At 41.7% G+C, this 22,508-nt stretch overlaps 1 protein-coding gene across 1 annotated transcript in view; it reads right to left on the reverse strand.

Annotated features, from left to right (window-relative positions):
• Positions 1-847: 847 nt before the first annotated feature.
• The window catches only part of thsd7aa (thrombospondin, type I, domain containing 7Aa), a 152,314-nt gene continuing 130,653 nt past the window's right edge, over positions 848-22,508 (reverse strand). Inside the window, 6 exon segments of the mRNA XM_051078823.1 lie at positions 848-3,029; positions 5,715-5,802; positions 7,395-7,608; positions 11,679-11,761; positions 20,343-20,438; positions 20,615-20,788. Coding sequence (XP_050934780.1) covers positions 2,942-3,029; positions 5,715-5,802; positions 7,395-7,608; positions 11,679-11,761; positions 20,343-20,438; positions 20,615-20,788 — 743 coding nt within the window. The 3' untranslated portion in view covers positions 848-2,941.

The raw sequence follows: 22,508 nt of genomic DNA on the forward strand, positions 1-22,508 counted from the left end.
GAGCTGAGCAGTCTGAAGCTTTTAGCTGTCTTATACTGACATCTGGTGGTGAAATATATTATGACATAATATTTGCTCAAACTGAATGCTGATGAACCAAAGACATTATGACTACATGTGTCAGTCTGTTGGTGCTTGGTGTGCAGCTGAAACAGCCCCAGCACAACACAGGCATGGACTCTACAATGTCTGAGGGTACCATGTGGTATCTGAAACCAAGGCATTAGCAGGAGAGCATCACAAAGCCTTGCAGTTTATGGGAGGCTCTGACCTAGCTGTCTGGCTATAATTTGACCCTTGTCAAAGATTGCTCGGGTCTTTAGACCTGCTCATTTCTTTTAGAGAACTTGAAGTTGTACATGGTTGACTCTATTTTGGTCTGAATCATCCTTGTGACATGTCTTTATGAAGGCTTGGAGTCCTGCTAAAATGCCCTTGTGGTGTACATACATACAGTGTTAAAAGAAGGTGTGTATTTAAACAAATATCCCAGTTTTTATTCATATGTGCATGTCATGTCTTTACATAAGCATTGGATTACCTTCATAATTTTGATTAGTTAACGATGATGGTGCTATTCCTTACTTTTAACTTAAATACTGAAGCTTCCTAAAAATATTTTAGGAATAAACAAATTGAAAATTGTGCATGATCATAACATCCCCATAGACTGCATAGCAAAGTAATACTGTACATAACAGTACTGTGTAATGCAAGTGTGAAAATGATGCTGTGAGCCAAAGACCAAATTTGTATTCCTGGAACCTTCTCAGTACCTGAAATATCATTCTGCTTTATGTTACACATTGGATGCTTCAAAAATAAGAGAGCGCTTTGAAATCTTTCCTTTGTTTATTATTAGCAATTAGTCAAATACATATTAACAAAGAGTAGGAAAAGGGCAGGTTCATCTGCAACTTTTTTCTTCTTTTTCATTATGCATAACATCTTGTTCAGTAAAAAAGAAACATAATATGGTACATGAACAATAAATTAAAAAAAGAAATATTTTGTACTTTATTTACAACTCATATTCCAAGAAATATAAATTAAACATTCTGTTAATTTACTAGCAACAAACTCCACAGATTATTAAACTGTCATTCTCTGGCAATGACATGATGTCTCAGTACTAACAAATAATAACACTGTTAACTTTGGGTGACTGGGCTTTTAGCTTACATCAGGCAGTAGCGTTAGTCTGCACTGTATGTACATTCCTATATAATACTTTTATCAGTAGAAAAGTTCCTGGATAGGATTTTACACAATCATGAAATACCAAAGTCACCCAGAGTGATACAGTTTGGGCTGAAAGCTTTTTAAAACGGGGAGACCACAGCAACTGTTCATCCACAGTGTCTCTCTGGGATACATGACATAAGTTCACTTAGATGAATCTCATGAAACATGAATGGATGAATAAAACCTGTAAGACAGAAGTGAGTCCTTCAGGTTTTTTTCGACTGTTTCTCTATAGCTGTGAATGGGGAGAAACCTCCTCCAGGAAAATCTACACAGAATAGTTTCTTGGTGTGGTACAGTAAACAACATTAGACTGGATTTGAGCACAATGTAAGTTAGTAAAGACAGAACATCTCAAATACCTGTGTGAATTCAAAATAAATAAATAACCAAACTTGTATAGAGGATGTTTTGGGGGAAAAAGTCACAGCAGTCAACTTTCATTAAGGCTTTATAAGTTTGAACTAATGTCCTCATTAATAGTAAAAAAAAACCAAAACATTTTACTAATTTACTAACCCTTAGTTATAAGTCTTTGATAAGAACATGTTTGGATGGACTCCACCTTTGAGTATACTTAGATTCATCTCCAAACTTTAATGTCACAGGCCCTAATCATCCTCACCCACCTAAATACTTGGGAGTCAAGATGCAATATTAACTTATCTTTCATGTTTAGGTTTGTTTCCTCTTTTTTCCCCCCATGTCACAGCTACAGAGTTTGACAATGGTAGAGGTTTCTCATGCTGTCTGAATCGATGACAGTGATGCTTATCAATCATTTACAAAAGTAAAAATTCAGCTGTCAAAAAATCATCAGAGAATAAATTAACTCAGGCAGAGCTTGGGACACGTAGCTGTACATACTAGAAAGGTAAAGTTGAGACCACAAAAAAATCGTATTTACATTGAGTCCCATCATATCACATACAAGAGGTAATAGAAGAAAAATATTAACAAACATTGGTAAGTTCTGTTTGCAAAAAGTCTACTTTTTTACATTTCTAGGACAAGACTGTACACCATCTTGTATTGAGGCAGTTTCCTATGGTGAAGCTAGACATAAGAACATATCATGCTGCACTAATATAGTGCAAAATTATGCCTGAAAAGCTGAGAAAGGATAGGCAGGCAGAAGTGATGGTGGCTCTGGGATTCATTATAGTTTTTTCTCTGGTTTTATGTTTTTTTCATGAGATGGACCAAGACCATATTGACACTGAGGGTTCTGAATGTTGTGAATGGGACCGAGAATTGAGTGTTATACAGAGATTACCCCACTCAGCTGTGACAAAAATAACAAAAAGACAAATGAAGATTTGTGCTTTTAGAGCATAATGTTTTTAGATGACCCTATCCAACAACCATGGTTTGAATGTTACTGGCAGTAGATGGCAGAGAAGCAAAGGCAGACTTCCAAAAGAAGATAAAGAATTCATGAAGGCTCTTGTGAAACAAAGTATCAAAATGGAGATCAAAAAAAGAGGACAGTAACATCAAGGCTGCTCATGGACATGGATTCAGTGTCTTGATCTCTGAGGTTTCTCTTTCCATTAAAATCATCTTCCCAAGGTGTCTGCATGTTGGTTGAAAAATGCCCAACGGCAGCCCTGACATCAAGGGGTTTCCATAGCAACCCCATGTGCCCTGTAGTACTACGAATGTCTGTAGGTCAGTGTGGTCAGCAGGAAGACTTCTACATATCGGCGTCTCCATCATAGGCCAGAGTCAGCGGCTTCAGTCTGTTGTTCATTTGTCGTCGCTGTGGCTTCTTTGGCTTTTTGCTGCAGATGAAACAAAAAGGAGGAAAGTTCAGAGAAACCAATCTGTTCAACCATAGCTTTGCTCTGATGTCTACTGACACAGCTCAGCCTGTGAGAAGCATAGCACTGTTGAAACTGGGTCAGGATGTTTCCACATTGCTCACTTGTCTCTGGAAAAGTTTGTCATTTTGTTCACTGGAACAGATAAAGAAAGTTCCAATAGTTCATTTTCATAGCCTGGAGCAGTGATCGGAAATGTTCAAATTCAAAAACTTAAATTATTGTGGTACTGTTTGGTCAATGGTCAAAAGTAAAGTACAGTCTAAGTGATTTGGAGAAAATGGGCTAAAACTAGAAAAAAATAAAAAAATAAAAAAAGGAAGTGCCACTTAGTAAATCTCATAGAGAATAAAGAGCAGTGACAGAATGGTAAATAATGTGGGCAACATGTTGGATGAATTATTTTCTGGAACTCAGTAATGACAACATGATGATTATGTGCCCACATGAAATGTGGATGAATGACCACAAGATGGTGGCAGAAGAAAAACAAACCTAAAGTTCTGAGGGACCTGCAGGTTTACACTATATAGTTAAATTACACTGGCAGCGTTGGTGTTGTATTTAAAACTAAGAGAGAAAACAACAAATAAAAGATTTGCTATTTTCCAAACATGCTTTTACTCAGGGAGAACTGATACTGGTGACCTCTTGACTCATGGCCCACTGACCACTGATTAAAAAAATACTGCCACAATAAAAATGCAACCTAAAAACACTGTGGGTGACATATATAGTTGTTTGCTATACTGCTGTCTAGGCTTATATTTCCAGACAAAGATTCAAATTTGGAGTGAATACTGATTATCTGTCTTTGTCTTGATTGTTTATGCAAAACATGATTTTCAAATTCAGTAAGTAAATACACTTTTGTAACTGATATGGAAACCTGTAATCCTGTAAGACTTTAAATGATTTGTCCCATGTTTTGGGGATTAGGCTTCTTCACTTTCTGTCTTAGATTGAATATACCCACTAAATATAAAAAGTACAAAAAGAGCAAACATGCAAAATATAGTCTGTAATTAATGTTTGCAGTTAAGCCCTGCAGTCAGGTGGTGTTTTTGATGGAAGTTGGACAGCTCACCTCCAAGAAGTTATCCACTGAAATGAATGAACAGGCACTCTGGGTGTTTGTGTAAAAATGGGAGTGAGGTGGAGTGAGTAACAGGGAAGTGAGGTGAGGCCTTGGCTAAGTGATGAGAGTTTCAAGGTGAGGTGGTAGGTGTGGTAGTGGCTGCTGCTGCTGTGGTTGTTGTTGTGATGGAGGTGGCTGTTGGAGCTGTGCCTCATATTGCTGCAGCTGATGTTGTTGTTGGAGTTGGCTGTGCTGCTGTAACTCGTCTTGCTCTAGTTTCTGGCAGGCAGGACAGGTGTAAGGCACTGGGTCCATCCAGTAAACCCTGTCTGAGGCAGACATGGACTTTGACTTGTAGCAAAGCCAACAACAATAACTGAACGGGGAGTGTGAAGGTGGAGACAGAAAAACAAGAAATGAAGGAATAAATGAACTCAAAGTTAAATGAAAAATCAAATGAATGAATAAACATGAGCAGTGATGTAATGAAGGTAAAACTTGCCCTGATCAGCAGGAATCATGCCACAGTTTTGGACTGACACAAACCGTTTTCTTTTTTCCAATATAGCCTCAAAGTACGGTGCCCTGGAGTGGTCATCAATTTTTTTTCTAAACGAGCAAACTAAATAGTAAAACGAGCAAACAAATTAATCAAATCTGGCGCATGAAATACAATTTGTTCCCAAGTTTTAACTAATTTGTGTGCATGAGATAAGTGTACATACAGAGAACCATGACAACAGACAGGCTTTCTCTCCTAAGTATAAAGCACTGCACCTTCTTCAAGTATCAGCATTATGATGATTATTAGCTAGCAAGGCAACATTAGTTAGAATAATTACATTAATCAAATAGCCTACATAATACATTAGTTAGATGTTAATCACAAGAATGTATATAACTAACTAACTTCATTTTGTGTGAGCACTGGTGCCGGTGCTAACCCGTGAGCATACCTGAGGAGAGCCCAGCTCATATTTAAATTTTGTCAGTGAGTTAACAGAGCATAATGTTAAGGATAGTATTTCCCTTGTACTCTCTCTTTCTGTCTCTCTCTCTCTCTGTAGGGAAATATAGGATCCAGTGTTTTTGGAGTTTGACCGAGGACAAATATCTCAGTCTTTCTTATTAATTCTGTCCTTTACAAGCTCCTGACCTTTACGAAGAAGCAATGGTAAATTGCTAGATTACTCTTCCAAACAAACAAATTTAATCTGTTTTAAACATCATCCATGTGAAAATAAATTAAGTGAAAATCTAAGCCAGTTTATCAGTTAAATTTTACTTTCATGTTCTGATCAATTCATATCTTTTGAAAACTTCCTTAGATTAGGTCAAGGCTTAATCAAGGAACCCTTATAGCTGGACCACATTGTAAAAGCACCAATAATAGTTTGGTTAACAATAAGCACAATTTTTTTGAAACACTGAGCCTTTCCCTTTAAGGTGATCTCCATTACATCACTGAATGTAGATGAATGTTGGAATGAGTGGTAACTACAGTGATGATGGAGTAAAAACACAGAGCAGAGACACAGATGAATAAGCTTAAAGTGTTGTTACATTACCATGCTAAATATGTCATGGAGATTATAAAGACGAGCAGAACAAAAGCTCCTGCTGCTACTCCATACACCCAGGTCTTCAGCTTCCCATCTGCAGAGAGAACCCCACACATACTGACTCTTAATACACTGTATGGATATACACTCAGTTGGCTGTTTATTAGGAACACCTGGCTAAAACTAATGCTCTCTTATATACCAGTTATGCAGTAAATTGTCCTTTGTGAAGGTTTCAGTGTTCAGTTTGTGTTGAAACTGTTTCAGAGAGCTGCTGATTCAACTGGATTCTCTATAACTGTATGTTTGTGGTGCTGTTGAGATTTATTGCATTAGACAGTATCTTTGTTATTTAACCTACCCTCATTGATATAAATGGACAAAATAATAGAAACACCTGTCATTATAATGCAATACAGTTCTACAGCACCACAAGCATCCTCCAAAATGACTGTAAAGTAGCTGGACCTATGAACTGCCAAGGGATAGTAGACATTTCCTGGTCTGAGCTACAGGTGGCAGTAGGGTGTGGCAATAACTGTTCACTGAATCATGAAACTAACACAAAGGTACTCAGACCAACAACACCAACACACTGTGCAGTGTGGAGGGATGTGAACTGTGTAAATGACTTATTGTACTGTAACAACTCATCTATAAATATACTGTGATAAGTCAGTGCTAATGAGAAAAGAAAGATGAACATGGTCGCACTCTGTCACATTTGTTCTGTACACATGGATCTTCCTGTTAAAAATTTAATCATAAAGTCTGCTTGTTATTTCAATTCACACAGTGTGATGAATAGTTGATTAGAAACTATTACAATAAGCTCTAGAGCTGTATAAAGGTACAATGTTTATCAGTCTTTATTGTCTTTTGATTCCATTTTGTTAGATTCTGTACTAATGATAAAATTATGTTTATTATTTTTATCCTGCATTTGTCTCGTTTTCCTCTTTTTATCTGTTCCCTCCCTCCCTTTTATGTCTGACTTTTCTTCATTATTTCTCTTCATTCCACATACCATTCTTTCTTTTCTTTTAATTTCTGTTTTTTCTTCCCTCCCCCCCTGCATGGCTTCTCCTTTTTCCTTTAACTCAGACTTCTTCCTCCCCCTTTACTCATTCTCCCTCCTGACTGTTACTTACTTTTTTATTTCAATTAATTTTAGTCTTTCCTTTTTTATTCTTACCTATTTTCTTCCTTTTAAACATTTTCTTTCTTTCTGTCTTTATTCCTGTTTTATCCCTCAATTCCTTTGCTTTCCATCCTTTCTTCCCTTCATCCCCTGTCCCTCTCTTTTTGCATCCTTGCCTTCTTTCTCCCTTTTCTCTGTCCTTTTTTCACAGGATCTATCCTCCTTTACAGATCTTGCCCTCCTCCTTTTATAGCTTAGTGAGCAATAATTTTGTGCTGTCAGCAATCACACACATTTCCTCCACAACATGCAGTGTTCTAGTCTGAGTGTAACTTGGTACATGATCTGCTGCTGTTTCAGTGTGTGTTTGATGGCATCCTCTGCATATTACTGAATATAAATGAATCCACCATTTACTCTTCGCTGTTATTCATTACATTAACTTTACTGCATATATTCAACAGTTTAGCGTAAATATCCACAGCCATCACAACATTCAACATAGGACTGATGGCAGTTCACCAGACTCTGTTGAGGTGCCTTACCTGGACCAAAGGGCTGCAGGAACCATGTGCGTCCCACCCTGTTTGGTGTGCTGACTGCAGGCTGGGTGGGGTTAAAGGCTCGGATTGTCTTGACATCAGCCTTGTTGTCACCTACAGTAGGGATCTCCAGCACTGGGATGACAGTACACTGGTCCAGCAGGCCATCAGAGGTCATCACTTCAGTATAGCCCTCTTCACAGCCACATACACCCACCTGGCACAGGAAGGAGGGAGGTTTAACACAATGCCATGAACAAATCTGCTTCTTTCTACAGTCACCGGAGTCTGGAAAGTTCATCTGCTGGTGATAAAAGTCCCTGGCCTCTGTTTTGTGCTTTAAAATGATCTATCGACCAAACCAATCAAATCTAACTAAACCAGCCTCTAAGATCCTGGGTCCAACACATTTTAGAGTAGCACAGATTTCATGTCCCACAGGTTACAGTGTTATAAAAGAAAATATGCTTGGCTGATACTGAAACCTGTAATCCTGTAAGGCCTTAAAGGATTTGTCCTGTATTTTGGGGATTAGGCTTTTGCACGTACTGTCTTAGATTGAAAATAAGGAAAAAGTATATAAAGGACAAGAAGAGCAACCATGGAAAATATCGTCTGTAGTTTGTATTTGCAGTGAAGCCCTATAGTCAGGTGGTGTTTTTGATGGGTCAGTGTACACACACAGCCTTTGTGTTTCTTCTCTCATGTGTCTGTTTCTCCTTCATCCATCCCCTTCATTCTTTCTTCCTTTCTTTGTCTTTCTTCTATTTGTCTTTTTTTCCTCCCCCTTTATTCAGACTTCTTCTTGACTTTGTTCTTTTTTTGCTATTTCTGTTACTTCTTTACCCACCTCTCCTTCTCCCCCTTCTTCCCCTCTTTATTCATTGTGTCCCCCCTTTTCTCTGTCTTCTTACCCTTCCTATTGTTCTTCCTCCTTTTTCCATTTCTTTCGCTCCTCCTTTCTGACCTTTGATCTTTACTTTTGTTTTTCTTCCCTTAATCATTGATTACTTTGCATTCTATCTGCCCTTCCCTTTTCTTCCTTGCTTTCTTTTATCATTTCCCCCCTTTTCTCAATCATTTTGTGATTGAGATGATTTATCTTGCTGCCCCTTGGGACGTACCAACCCCCCAGACTGGAAACTGAATGAATGAATGAGTGAATGAATAATCAACAAATACAGAAAACAGCTTGCACAGGCTCAATAAACAAGAACGGGGGAAGGGAAAAGGAGGAAAAAAGATTCAGAAGGAAGGCTTAAATTACTTGTTGACACTCTCCCAAACCAGCTCTAACCCTCAGCCAGTTAACATATATCAATCTGTCACCCTCCCACTTCTTGATTACATATACAATATCATCCTGGTATCATCCCAATTTCTTTTGTGGGGTGTCTGATCTGAGCTGGTGTCTATAGTTGTCACTGTGTTGTTGACAGAGATCACTCAGTTAAGTGTTAAGTTGATCACAGTGTGACAACACCTTCAGGAAGCTGTCTCCTCAGGTTTGTGTATCATGGCAACATCCACCTCGAGAAACTGACTTTAGCAATCAGACTTTCACTTCTTTATGTCATGTATTAAATTATATAAAATACATCAAACTAGAAAAAACCTCTCTAGAATACATTTTGATGTCTTGGAGCTCAAACATGATGAGTCTGAAGGGAGAAGCCTTTAAGGCTCTCTATTCCTTGACATTCAACCTTGGGCTCAAGCTTGGCTGGATCCATAATATATTCAGTGTAATCAGGTTGGGTAGGTTCCTGTTGGTTCCTGTCTGATGTCCAAATCTATCAACTCTGGTACTGTGGTGCATCATCATCATCAGAGGAGGAGAAAAATGCTCTCCTCACCTACTTGTTAATTGGTGGAGCCTCACACCAGTGTTCCTTATTTGGCTCTTTTTTGGGTTTACTGAATTTTGGATTGAGTCAAATTGTTCTTGGGCTTAACTAACTAACGAAAGTTCTAATGTCTGTGATCTCAAATATTTGTTTGGGACAGACAAAACATAAAAAAAAACTTTTGTAGCCTGCAGTAGCTTTTATAAACTGTGTTATTCAAAGGTGATTAGAATCATACTAAGAAAAAACAGTCTTATCCCCTTGGACTGATTAGTGTCTGGAAACAAGGCTCTGGTTTCCTGCCAAACAATATACAATGCAGAGGCTGTTCGTGTTAATGAACTGGTCAGAATTAGTCTTTCAGAATCTTCTCTGCTTTGGTTCAATTCATATCTTCATCATAGACACCAATGTGTTCTTTATCAAAGGTGTCAATCAGATTTAATGATAATGGAAAAGGGCGTACCTCAAAGTTCATCCCTAAGGCCACTGCTGTTTGCCATATTCATTAATGACCTCCCTCTAACCTCCTCTGCCTGTCATATTCAATTATATGCTGATGATACAGTTATTTAATCCTCCGAGTCCAATATTTCACACATTCAGTCTACATTACAGTCTGATCTTGATGCTTGTCAAAAATGGTTTTCCATTAACTAACTTTTACTAAATAAGAAGAAATCATTCAGAACGTTGTTTGGTACCAGATCTGACTTTACAAATTTAACTAATGATTTGTCAGTTTACTTTCTTGATGGGTCACCACTTGAGAAAGTGGAGGAAATTAAATATCTGGGTCTCTGGCTTGATTCTTAGCTCTCTTTTAAGCCTCATATTAACTCAGTGATAACAAAAATTAATGGCAATCTAAGAATATTATATTGCTCAATTAATTGTTTTATCTTACAAATTAGGAAAAGAATTAAATGACAACTGATATTACTGATTATAGATTATGCAGATATCATTTATCAAAATAGTTGAGAAACAAATTTTCACTCTCCCAATGTAGTCTACAATAGTCTCTGTAGATTTGTCTTAAGGTGTCCTTATCAAACACATTGTTTTATGTATGAGTCGCTGAATTGGTTAGCAATTAAATCTAGAAGGAATTTTCATTGGTTCCAGTTTATATTCAAATGTATCTTCTTCAATTATCCTTGTTACTTAAAGCAATTTTTAATTCCATATAAAACATCATATAATTGGAGGCATACAGAATATCCTTTCTTCTTTGTTCCCAGAATTTCTAAAGAAATTGCTCGAAGGGCATTTAAATTTAAAGTCCCATCTGATTGGAACTCTCTTCCCAGCTCACTTAGACCTGTTACTTCTTTTCATGTTTTTAAGGCATCTCTTTTCAATCACCTTCAAACTTCCTGTTCTTGCTTCTAATTCTGCATAGGTATATATGCATATGTGTGTACGTACATGTACACATATGGTATAAGGAAATAATTTTCACCTCGTTTAAGTGCTTGTAAACTATAAAAACCTTTATTTACTTATATAGTGATGTATGTATGCATATATTTATTTTCAATGTATTGTGGCAAAATAAGGGGAATCAGTGGGTATGGAGTGGCTAGGCCTGGCACAGTTGAGTGTGTATGTTTGATTGTTTGCTGTGCTGTTTTGTTGTTGTATTGTCTATTTATTTGTGTTTAAGGACCCCCTTGAAAACAAGATGATTCATCTCAAGGGGCTATCCTAATAAACTGTTTCAAATACAAACAGCACCTTTTACAAATCACACCACACCTTTGAATAAAGCTTTGATTCATTCTTCACTAAATCAGCTCTGTAACAATGCTACACTCTGATACTGCAGTCTGTTTTGTCAGGGTGTATGTTTGATTGGGTAGGGTTGTATGTGTGTGTGTAAGTGTGTGTGCAGGGAAGCCACCCCTCCTCCACATCTCTCTCTCTCTCTGATCCCTGACTATATTCATCACACTGCAGGGGATCCCCAAAGCTCCCCAACAATCTCTAGAGGATAACCAGCTTCAGAAATCTCCATCATGCAAACAGTAGCTGCACACAACCAAAAGCAGACAGAACTGGAAATGAGGGATCATTTCATTTACATCTCTGTTGTGGCAAACAAAAGGAAAAAAAAGTATATAAATATGTGCGAGTGAGTGAGTGTGTGTGTGTGTATGTGTGTTATACATATATGGTTGTCTGACACACTGTTCCACAAGGAATGAAAAACCACGAAAAACCACCTTTCCCTAAACCCAACCAAGTACTTTTTATCTGTGAATCAAACCACACAAACACCATTCTATAAAGTTAATCACTTGTTTATTATTGTTACCATGATGATGACACTCTGATATGAGACCAGTTTACAACATTGACCACATGTTTATTATTTATTGTGGATACTGAAGACTGGATCTAACCACAGATGTATGTGGTATTTGTAAACACTCACCTCTGTGCAGAGAGAACGTGGCTTGGTGCAGGGCGGGTCACAGGATCGGTCAGCCATCGGCTTGACAGTTGCCGGACAACCACCTGCAGAGCAAAGGCCAAAAGGTCAAACTCAGTTGTCAGAGGTTGACAGCTATTGTTTCTGTCACTATAAAATGTGAGAAACTTGTTTGTTGATGGTCACTCAATAACAATATTACAGAGACAAATATGACCAAAATTTCAGTTTGTTGACCTGGAGGTGGTGTGTATTCAAGCGGCTACAACTCTGTTTCCTCTTGTCTCTCTGAAGACAATACTCACTAAGTTTCAGCTCATTACAATGGTACTAACCATACAATGTGATGCTGGAATAATTCCATTATAAGCAGATTTTGAAATGTATTAAAAATTCCTCAGTCTGACTGATTCAGGCAGCTGTTGTTAATTCTTGTGTTGGCAAGCATACTGCTTGAAGGCTGAGAGAATGCAGAAGAGATTTATTACCAATGGGACATTATTTCTTCTTCCTATTATGTGATGATTCACTACATTAAAACTTTTTTATGTTTAGCCAACAGTCTTTCCCAAGATAAGTGAGGTGTTATCATTAATTAACATCATTATCATTATCATCATTAGGGTCATACAAATAGTTATTTCAAAAATTATTTGTTTTTGGGTATAAAAAACAAGGTGAAATCAAACGGGCTGTGCTGCTCCTTTTCAGTCTGTGCTTTCTCTCCCCTCCATTCTCCTTCTCCTAATGTCTTCCCATCACATCAGTACAAGCAGGCAGAGCATAAATACCCACAGCACCCATAGTTATCAGGAACACCAGCTGAACACATTTAACTTGTTTGCTGCAGTAGTTGATTATACTGTAACTTGTCTTTTCTTTTCCTGCTGGACCTGCAGTGTGTGGAGTTTGTTTGACCTTGAAGTTACCAGTTAGTGTCAGTGTGACACATGGTTGCAGATATCACATTGGAGAAATAAAATGCTATTCATAGCTTTTCTACCAAAGTTGCTGTGCCATCATTTCAACTTAAAGGATGCAGATGCAGTAGAGCTTGTGAACAAGGAGGAGATTAGGTCAGAGTTTACCTATTAGACCTGTAACTTTAACAACTAGTAATGAAGTAGGTCCATCCTTAGCTTCGAACTGCATCTCCACTTGACAAGAACTGAGATATTTGCATAGCCTGTTATGTTACCTCCATAGTTAGCAGTCTATTTTTGACAACTAATTTGCTCTCCTTCATCGTTTTTTGCAAAGGCAAAAGCTTTCATTTCCACCACTCCGGAGTAAATTCAACACATTAACAAATGTACAAGAAGGAAGATATTATTCAAAATAGGGATCTATATTTAAAAAAAATCTCATACTGGTATTGACTGTGTTGTAGACTATGTCAAGAACATAGTAGAGAGTGTATATTCCCACTGAGAATAAAATAAGATGGATAATGTAGACATACGGTACAACTGACAATGATCCAACCAGCAGAGATTCAGAGAGAACACGTGTGCAAAAATATGTAATTTATCTGAGCTTCTTGAATATTTATTAGGTGGCATGCTTGGGGAGAGAGCTCAGTATGAATATTCACAAGGGGAGCACCAGTGCTTGTGAGGAAACATTTACAAGAAGGGAAAAAATGTAATGCGCCACTCAGAACAGCCACAGATAGGCACACCATCTGGAGAACTGGATACACTGACATTGCTCATTCAGACTCTCTGTGTTTTATGCTTGCCTAACACATGGCTACAGGCTTGATCAAAGCAGGATTTGGAACTCATTCTTCCAGATAACCCATCCTCCATACTTGCTGATAAATGCTTCAAGGAACAATGCTACTGTCGCAGAGCTTAATCCTGGCATATGATGGACAGAAGGATTAAAATGCCTCATCTGCTTAAAGGTTTCTGTCACGGGGTTCTTTCTTAAACCTCCCCAAAATCCAAAAATGGTGGAGGTAAGGGAAAGAAAAAAAGAAAAATCCCGGGAAAAACTCACAGGCGTAGTCAGAAGATAATATGGTGCTCTTATATGCTTTATTTTGCCGGCCCCCCCCCAAAGTGCAAGTAGTGATAATTTTTTTACAGTGCGAAAATTAGTACCAACCAAAGAAACAATGCAAAAAAAAAAAAACATCAAGAAAAAGTTAAGCTGAATAGAGTTCTACAGTAACTCAGTAAGCATGAGAGGAGGTTGTTACCTCCTCTGTAACCAAACCAGCACTCCCTTCCCTGGGCCACAGCAGCCCCTTATAAACCCATAGCCCCTCCTTCCAGGCTCCAGAATTAATAGGAAAACACATTTTTTCCTCTAACAATGCCTCTAAAGGCTCCACAACACAAATCTAAATTAAACAAAAATTAACTGTGTTTTTATAAATGCAGTTCCTTTCATCCACAATGCAGGACTGGAAAATTTCAGAGAAAATAAACGAAGACCAGAAATACATATATCAGCTTGGTCACATGACCCCGAAACCCCGCGAGAACATGGCATATAATAGCGGCAAATGCTATGCCCCCGTTTTGCCGCCTCATGCTCCGCAACCGGAACGACTGATATGCCGCCGGTGAGTAACATGTGTAAATGTATGTTTGAAGAGACATAGAACTACCAAGTGTGCACCCCTGGTCGCTCTACTTCAACAAGAATGGGAACATGACTGACTGATTGGAAAGTTCGTTAACTAGGGAAAACGGGATGGATCAGAAGTTTTATGTGTGTGCGTGTATGTATGCCGGTACATGTGTGTGCGCTCCCCGCCGTCAGTGACGGAGCCGCTCCGTCACATCATCCCCCTCCTCCCGAGGGTTGGCGATGTACGGCAACCTGGAGAGGTAATCTGCCACCACGTTGGTCTTGCCCGATCTGTGGTGGACTCTAAACCTGAATGGCTGAAGAGAAAGGTACCATCGGGTGAGGCGGCTATTGTGGTCCTTCATGGAGTTAATCCAGGTAAGAGCTCTGTGGTCAGTGTCCAGATCAAACTCCCGTCCAAGCAGGTAATATCGTAGGCTCTCCAGTGCCCATTTGATGGCCAGGCCTTCTTTTTCCACTGTAGAATACCTGGTCTCACGTGGCTGCAACTTGCGGCTCAGGTAAAGGATGGGTTGTTCCTCTCCAGGATCCCCTTGGGCCAGGACTGCTCCAAGGCCGACAGCCGATGCATCCACCTGTACCAGGAATCTCCTGTTGAAGTCTGGACTTTTGAGGACCGGTGAATGACACAGGCATGCTTTAAGAGAGCAGAAGGCCTTTTCACAGTCATCTGACCAGATAACCGGGTTTTTCTGGTCTTTGCTGGTCAGCGCGGTGAGTGGTGCTGCGATAGTTGCAAACTGGGGCACAAACCTCCTGTACCAACCAGCCAACCCCAGGAAGGACCGTACCTCCTTCTTGGTGCGAGGTCGAGGGCAGTTTAGGATAGCCTCCAACTTATCCACTTGTGGCCGCACCTCCCCTCGCCCAAGCTGATAGCCCAGGTAGCGTGTCTCCTGCCGTGCCCACTCACACTTGGAGGGGTTGAGAGTTAGTCCAGCTTTCTGAATCTTCTCCAAGATCAGAGACAAGTGATGAATGTGTTCCTCCCAGGTGTGGCTGAAGATCACCACATCATCCAGGTAGGCTGCGCAGCAGTGGTCGCAACCCTGAAGGACCCTGTCCATTAGCCTCTGGAAGGTGGCTGGAGCACCATGTAGGCCAAATGGCATTACAGTAAACTGGAAGAGTCCCGCTGGTGTTCTGAAGGCTGTGTAGGGCCGGCATGTCTTCTCCAGTGGGACCTGCCAGTACCCCTTACACAGATCAAGGGTGGTGATGTATTTGGCAGCACCGATCTTCTCAAGCAGGTCATCGATTCGGGGCATGGGGTAGGCATCAAACTGAGATGGAGTTGAGTTTCCGGAAGTCTATACATATCCGGAGTGAGCCATCCTTCTTAAACACAATGACCACTGGGCTACACCATTCAGAGGTAGAAGGTTCAATCACCCCAAGTCTCAACATCTCCTCCACCTCCTGATGAAGTTTTTCCACCAGCTGCTGTGGGACACGGTAGGGACGCTGGCGGATGGGTCGGCCATCTTTTAAGCGGATAATGTGCTCAATCAGTGTCGTTTTTCCTGGCCTCGCCGCAAAAAGCTGAGAGGTCTCCTGAAAGACATGGAGGAGCTGTGTAGCTTGCTCTGGTGTAAGATGGGCCAACATAGGGGGAGAAGTTCTGGTCAGAGCCTCCAGTTCTGTTTCCACTTCCTCCTCAGGGTCCACCTTCCTCACCATCAATGTCTGTGCTGGAGCCAGGATGGGGTCCTCCTTCCATTCTTTCAGCAGATTGATGTGGTAGATCTGCTTTGGTTTCTTCTTTTCTGGATGCAGAACTTCATAAGTCACTGGCCCCATTTTGCGGTTGATGGTGTATGGCCCTTGCCATTTTGCCAAGAGTTTGTTGCTGGAGGAGGGAAGGAGTAACAGCACTTTTTGGCCAGGCTGGAATTCGCGATGCCTTGCCTGTTGATCATACCAGGTCTTTTGGCCCTTCTGTGCTTCTCGCAGATTGACCTCTGCCTCTTCCAGATATTCTGCTAGCCGTTCTCTCATTTCCAGAACAAAAGGTACAATACCTTTCTCGGTGGTTGTGGGGGAAGGAGTCTCCCAGCACTTCTGCAGTAAATTCAATGGGCCCTGTACATCCCAGCCATAAAGCAGTTCAAATGGAGAGAAGCCTGTTGAGGCTTGGGGAACCTCTCGGTATGCAAACAACAGAAAAGGCAGCCAGCGGTCCCAGTCCTTGCCTGTGTCATTCACAAACTTCTGCAGCATCCTCTTCAGGGTTTGATTGAATCTTTCAACAAGGCCGTCGGTCTGTGGATGGTATGGTGTGGCCTTGATTGCTGCAATTCCAAGTTCTTTGTAGAGAAGCTGCAACAGTCTGGAGGTGAAGTTAGTTCCCTGGTCTGTCAAAATCTCATCTGGTATCCCCACTCTAGAGAACAGTTGCACCAAAGCTCGCATAACAGTGGGAGCAGTGATGGTGCGCAGGGGAAAAGCCTCTGGAAACCGGGTGGCATAATCACATACCACCAAGATGTACTGGTGACCACCACTGCTCTTCACCAGCGGGCCGACAATGTCCATAGCAATCCGGCGAAAAGGAATGGAGATTACTGGGAGTGGTTGCAGGAGGGCTCGATCTGACTTGCGGGGAATGGCGGTTTTCTGACAAGTGGGACATGTAGTGCAATATTTCTGAATGTCTGTGTACATGGAGGGCCAATAAAAGCGTGCACTTGTGCGTAGATGTGTCTTGTTACGACCCAGGTGCCCAGCCCATGGGAGTGTATGTGCTAAATGCATAACAAGTGGTCGACAGCTTATAGGGATTACCAGACGTTTGTGGCCTTCCTCAAGTATGTACAACACATCTTTCTCTATAATAAACTTGGCTTTCCCTACACATTTTCCATCTGTCTCTGCTACCACCTTAGCAAACAATGGTTTCAGAGTTTCATCCTCCCTCTGTAGCACAGGCATATTTTCAGGTACTTCCCACAGCAAACCCTCTCTCTTAGGTTCTGATGACCTTAGCTGCTTTTCAAAACGGCGTTGGCGGCAGGATTTTCTTGGCCCCTTGGTCCCCCCCTCACACAGACTGCTGTCCAAGTCTGGGAGTGGTTGGACACCAGCTCTCGCTAGGGCTCGAGTGATCACAGGACAAGAAGCATTTGTATTAACTTCCCCCTCCTTCTCTGAGTCTGTTTCTACTTGTATTTCTTTTCTGTTTTCTTCCTCGGACAGTAAATGCACAAGTACAGGTAAATCCCACCCCAGGATGGCATCAACCGGCAAGTTCTCTACCACCCCAACAGTCAACAGATAAGGCTGTTCATCAATGGTCACAGTTAGGTCTGCTTTGGGATAGGGATGCTTATCCCCATGGACACACAAAATGTCTTCCTGTCTGCTGTAGTCCACACTGCCCACTGGCACCAGACTGCGTTTTACCAGTGACATGAAACTGCCAGTGTCCAACAGAGCAGTAATTTGGTGGCCATTTACAGTCACAGTTTTATAACGCTGCACCCCCATTTCTTGGCCTCCTGCAGGCCCCACCTCCAGCCGGGGTGCGTATGGGACATACAGACGCTTTATGGCCTGGCTGCTGACAATAGAAACAAACAAGGTCCTTACCAGGTGGTCGTTGGCCTGAGGCAGTGTTGGGAATACCTGGAAGGCCCTGGTTGCTCTCCTTTCTCATTGGTCTAGCTTGTGGTATCTGGAGTGATGAACGATGGTGTGCGCCAGTGGATCTGGTAGCTGGTCCTCCTCTACGAGCGTTGAGGTATTGCAGAGCCAGCTTGGCAGCCGCAAGTCCCTCAGCTGGCTCATGCTCCTTCACCCAGGTCCTCACCTCACTGGGAAGCACTCGCAGTAGCTGCTCCAGGATGAACACCTCACCGATCTCCTCCTTGGTGTGCTGCTCTGGTCGAATCCAGCGTCGGTAGAGCCCCTTAAGGCGGTGGTAGGTCTCAGTGGGCGTCTCACCAGGTGGGACAGTAGATGCCCTGAACTGCTGCCGGTATGTCTCAGGGGAGATGTCGAACTTGGCCAGCAGTGCTGCTTTGAGATCTGTAAAGCAGTGGGCTCTCTCCTCATCCATTGCAGTGTAGGCTTCCAGTGCCTTCCCTGACAACAAGGGAACAAGTCTGCATGCCCACTCACTCTCCGGCCACTTCCATGTCTTTGCAATACGTTCAAAGCGCATTAAATAGTTCTCAATGTCCTCACCCATTTGATATGGAGGGATTTTTGGCTCTGCCATCATGGGCCTCAGGGGTCCAGGATTGGGCCTCTGTCCTAGTCCTGACTGTGTGTCTGTGTCAGAGTCTATTGAATTAAATGATGATGACTGTGGCACATTGATTTGGCGGCGAGGTGCTGGGGTCGGCAGGTCCAGTCTGGGACTACTTGCAGTCATTGTACTGGGAGTTGTAGCTGCAGCAGCTTGAGTTACCTGTGGTAGCTGGGCTGCTGGCTGGAGAGACATCCTCAGACTGCGAAGCTCCTCCAGGAGGCCCTCCTCCCTCCTCTGTTGCCCCGTCAAAAAGTCTCTCATCAGGGTCAGTAGCTCTCCCCCTGCTGCACCTGAAGATGAGGGGCCAGGCCTAGGATCCTCTTCCTCCTCCGTTGATGAAAGTAAACTTTCCCACGCTGGATCGGCCCCCTCTGCCGCTGCTCCTGCCTGCTTCAGCTGTGCCCGCTGCTGGGAACGCAGCCCCGTCCGCCTAGGGAGGCAGGTTATCTTCTTGCGACTAGCCATCCCACTTCTGACACCATCTGTCACGGGGTTCTTTCTTAAACCTCCCCAAAATCCAAAAATGGTGGAGGTAAGGGAAAGAAAAAAAGAAAAATCCTGGGAAAAACTCACAGGCGTAGTCAGAAGATAATATGGTGCTCTTATATGCTTTATTTTGCCGGCCCCCCCCCAAAGTGCAAGTAGTGATAATTTTTTTACAGTGCGAAAATTAGTACCAACCAAAGAAACAATGCAAAAAAAAAAAAACATCAAGAAAAAGTTAAGCTGAATAGAGTTCTACAGTAACTCAGTAAGCATGAGAGGAGGTTGTTACCTCCTCTGTAACCAAACCAGCACTCCCTTCCCTGGGCCACAGCAGCCCCTTATAAACCCATAGCCCCTCCTTCCAGGCTCCAGAATTAATAGGAAAACACATTTTTTCCTCTAACAATGCCTCTAAAGGCTCCACAACACAAATCTAAATTAAACAAAAATTAACTGTGTTTTTATAAATGCAGTTCCTTTCATCCACAATGCAGGACTGGAAAATTTCAGAGAAAATAAACGAAGACCAGAAATACATATATCAGCTTGGTCACATGACCCCGAAACCCCGCGAGAACATGGCATATAATAGCGGCAAATGCTATGCCCCCGTTTTGCCGCCTCATGCTCCGCAACCGGAACGACTGATATGCCGCCGGTGAGTAACATGTGTAAATGTATGTTTGAAGAGACATAGAACTACCAAGTGTGCACCCCTGGTCGCTCTACTTCAACAAGAATGGGAACATGACTGACTGATTGGAAAGTTCGTTAACTAGGGAAAACGGGATGGATCAGAAGTTTTATGTGTGTGCGTGTATGTATGCCGGTACATGTGTGTGCGCTCCCCGCCGTCAGTGACGGAGCCGCTCCGTCACAGTTTCCTAGAACTTACTTTCAAGAAATGCTCAGAGCTGTGCAGTGACAGCTCTGACCTCATTTAGGTCACATTTTCATCTTAAATATCTGACTGACCCATAGCAACTAAATGTGTTACCATGGTGCCGCTTCAATTGTTATCACACACATCTCCTATTCAATTTGCACTCATTAGCTACAACAGAGAGACTGTCAGTCTGCCTGGGTGACTGTGAGATTAGGAGGTGGGTAGTGTCCACTGTGTCACTCTGTGACTGCTGTATCATTGTCTCACATAACACATAATGCACCACATAAGCAGTACTCTGCTGACGATTGTTTACCAGCCTCCATGCCATTATTTCAGAATATGGTTATGTGACACTGCTCTGAAATTACATCTGAGGCAGCAAGTAATGTTTAACTGCTAAACATAGCATACTACCAGGCATTTTACAGGCGTTTACCTGTGACATTTAGTCCATCTGAGCGCTGACACCAGACTTGGCGAGATGAACCTCTCCATGGTCCAGTCTTCCACTTGTATTCAAAACACTGTCCATCTGCAGGAAGTACATGATCAGATGCAGTGCAGATACCAATACAAAATACATTTAGATTAAATTGTGTTAGCTTTCAAGCTGTCTCTGAAAGAAAGAGACTCAGACATCTTGTTAGAGTATTCACAATGTTGATGTAAAACTGCAATTTACAACAATCAGGATTCTGTCGGACTGACCTGTGCATGGCCGTGCCTCTAGCTCCTGTTCTGGACACTGCAGCAGGTTCTCTGGATCCTGGGCCACCACGGCTCTGGATCGAACCTGGACTGAGCCGAAACCCAGGTCATCCCCACTCACACAGCTTAGCTGGCATGCACTCCAAACAGTCCAGTCCTTCAGGTAGCACTCTCCTACAGAGAACACGGAGTCAATGGCACTGTTCTGGAGTTTAAGTTACATACCTGTGTTTCTGAAGAGAATACATTTAGTGGGGCCATAATTAATGTTCTAAAGCACAAAAAATCTGCAGCACCAAGAAATGTACTGGGCACTCTCTGGTGGACAAAATGCAGCATTTCTGTACTTCAATTTCTTGTAATTTATCAGCTGAGATTTAAGCCAGTAATGAACTAGTATCAGCCAACAAATCTGTCAGCAAATGTATCAGTCGGCCTCTAGCGCCCCTCTAGTGTGAGCAAATAAAGAATGGTAGCTAATTAAGCCACCTTCAGCATTTGAATTGGAAAGCTTTCCAGCTAATTAGGGACAAGAACTGTGAGGACTGGTTAATTGATTGGCAGCCTCATTACAAACTGTACTTCAAACTGAACATTTGAAAACTGAGGCAAATCAGGAAACTTTATCTGTTGATGAAGCCTAATGAAACCAATCGGTTAGCCAAACTTCAGGCATGCCTTAAGACTTGGATGACAAGCAACTTTTTACTACTGAACTCAGACAAAAAAGTTATTGTACTTGGTCCCAAACATGTCAGAAATACATTTTCTAATGACGTAGTTACATTAGATGGCTTCCAGCTCCAGTTATCTTTGACCAGGACATGTCCTTTAGCTCACACATAAAACAAAGTCCTAGGACTGCCTTCTTTCACCTGTGTAACATCGCCAAAATCAGGCATTTTCAGTCTCAAAAGGATGCTAAAAAACTAGTCCATGCATTTGTTACTTCCAGGCTGGACTAGTGTAATTCATTATTATCAGGCTGCCCCTTACATACAGAATAGAATTCAAAATCCTCCTCCTCACCTACAAAGCCCTTAATGGTCAGGCACCATCATTGCGACATTGCGCTCCCAGAATGCTGGTTTACTGGTGGTTCCCAGAGTTTCCAGGAGTAGAATGGGAGGCAGAGCCTTCAGTTATCAGGCTCCTCTACTGTGGAACCTTCTCCCAGTTTTGGTCTGGGAGGCAGACACCCTCTGTACCTTTAAGAGTAGGCTTAAAACTTTCCTTTTTGATAAAGCTTATAGTTAGGGTTGACTCAGGCTTGAATAATCCCTTAGTTATGCTGCAATAGGCCTAGACTGCCGGGAAATTTCCCATGATGCACTGGGCTTCTCTCTCTCTCTCTCTCCATCAGTATGGATTCATATCCCATGTTACTAACTTAATATCTTCCCTTTCCCATAGCATTGTGCTCTTCCATCTCTCTCTCCTCTTCTGTCACTTTCTGCAGGTGCTTCTGCCTCTGGAGCTGTAGAGAAATTACTAGTACTGATTCTAGTATTATTGCTACTTTTGCAATTACTACTTTAATTATCACTACTATCATTACTACTACTGTATTATTGGTATCACTTTACATTTTTTTACATGGAATCCGTGTTATGCCATGTTCTTCTGTCGCTATTCTCTACCCCCCTTGGTACATCTGTTAAAATGTCGACTTCGCTCATTGACAGTAGAAGGTTGTGTGGCTGGAAAAAGTCAATAACACACATCAAAATGATATGAAAATCAAAATGAAACCATTTCTTAGACATTTTTCCACAAAAAGCAGCAGTCCATTTTTCATTACAATAACCTGCACAGAAGCATGATATTCTCAGCAAAGAGAGGATTTTCTGTTAAATAGGTCACACTGCTCCCTTTGTAATGGAAAGGCTGATGT

The sequence above is a fragment of the Lates calcarifer genome, linkage group LG3 (genome assembly GCF_001640805.2).
Source record: "Lates calcarifer isolate ASB-BC8 linkage group LG3, TLL_Latcal_v3, whole genome shotgun sequence".
Classification (NCBI taxonomy): domain Eukaryota; kingdom Metazoa; phylum Chordata; class Actinopteri; family Centropomidae; genus Lates; species Lates calcarifer.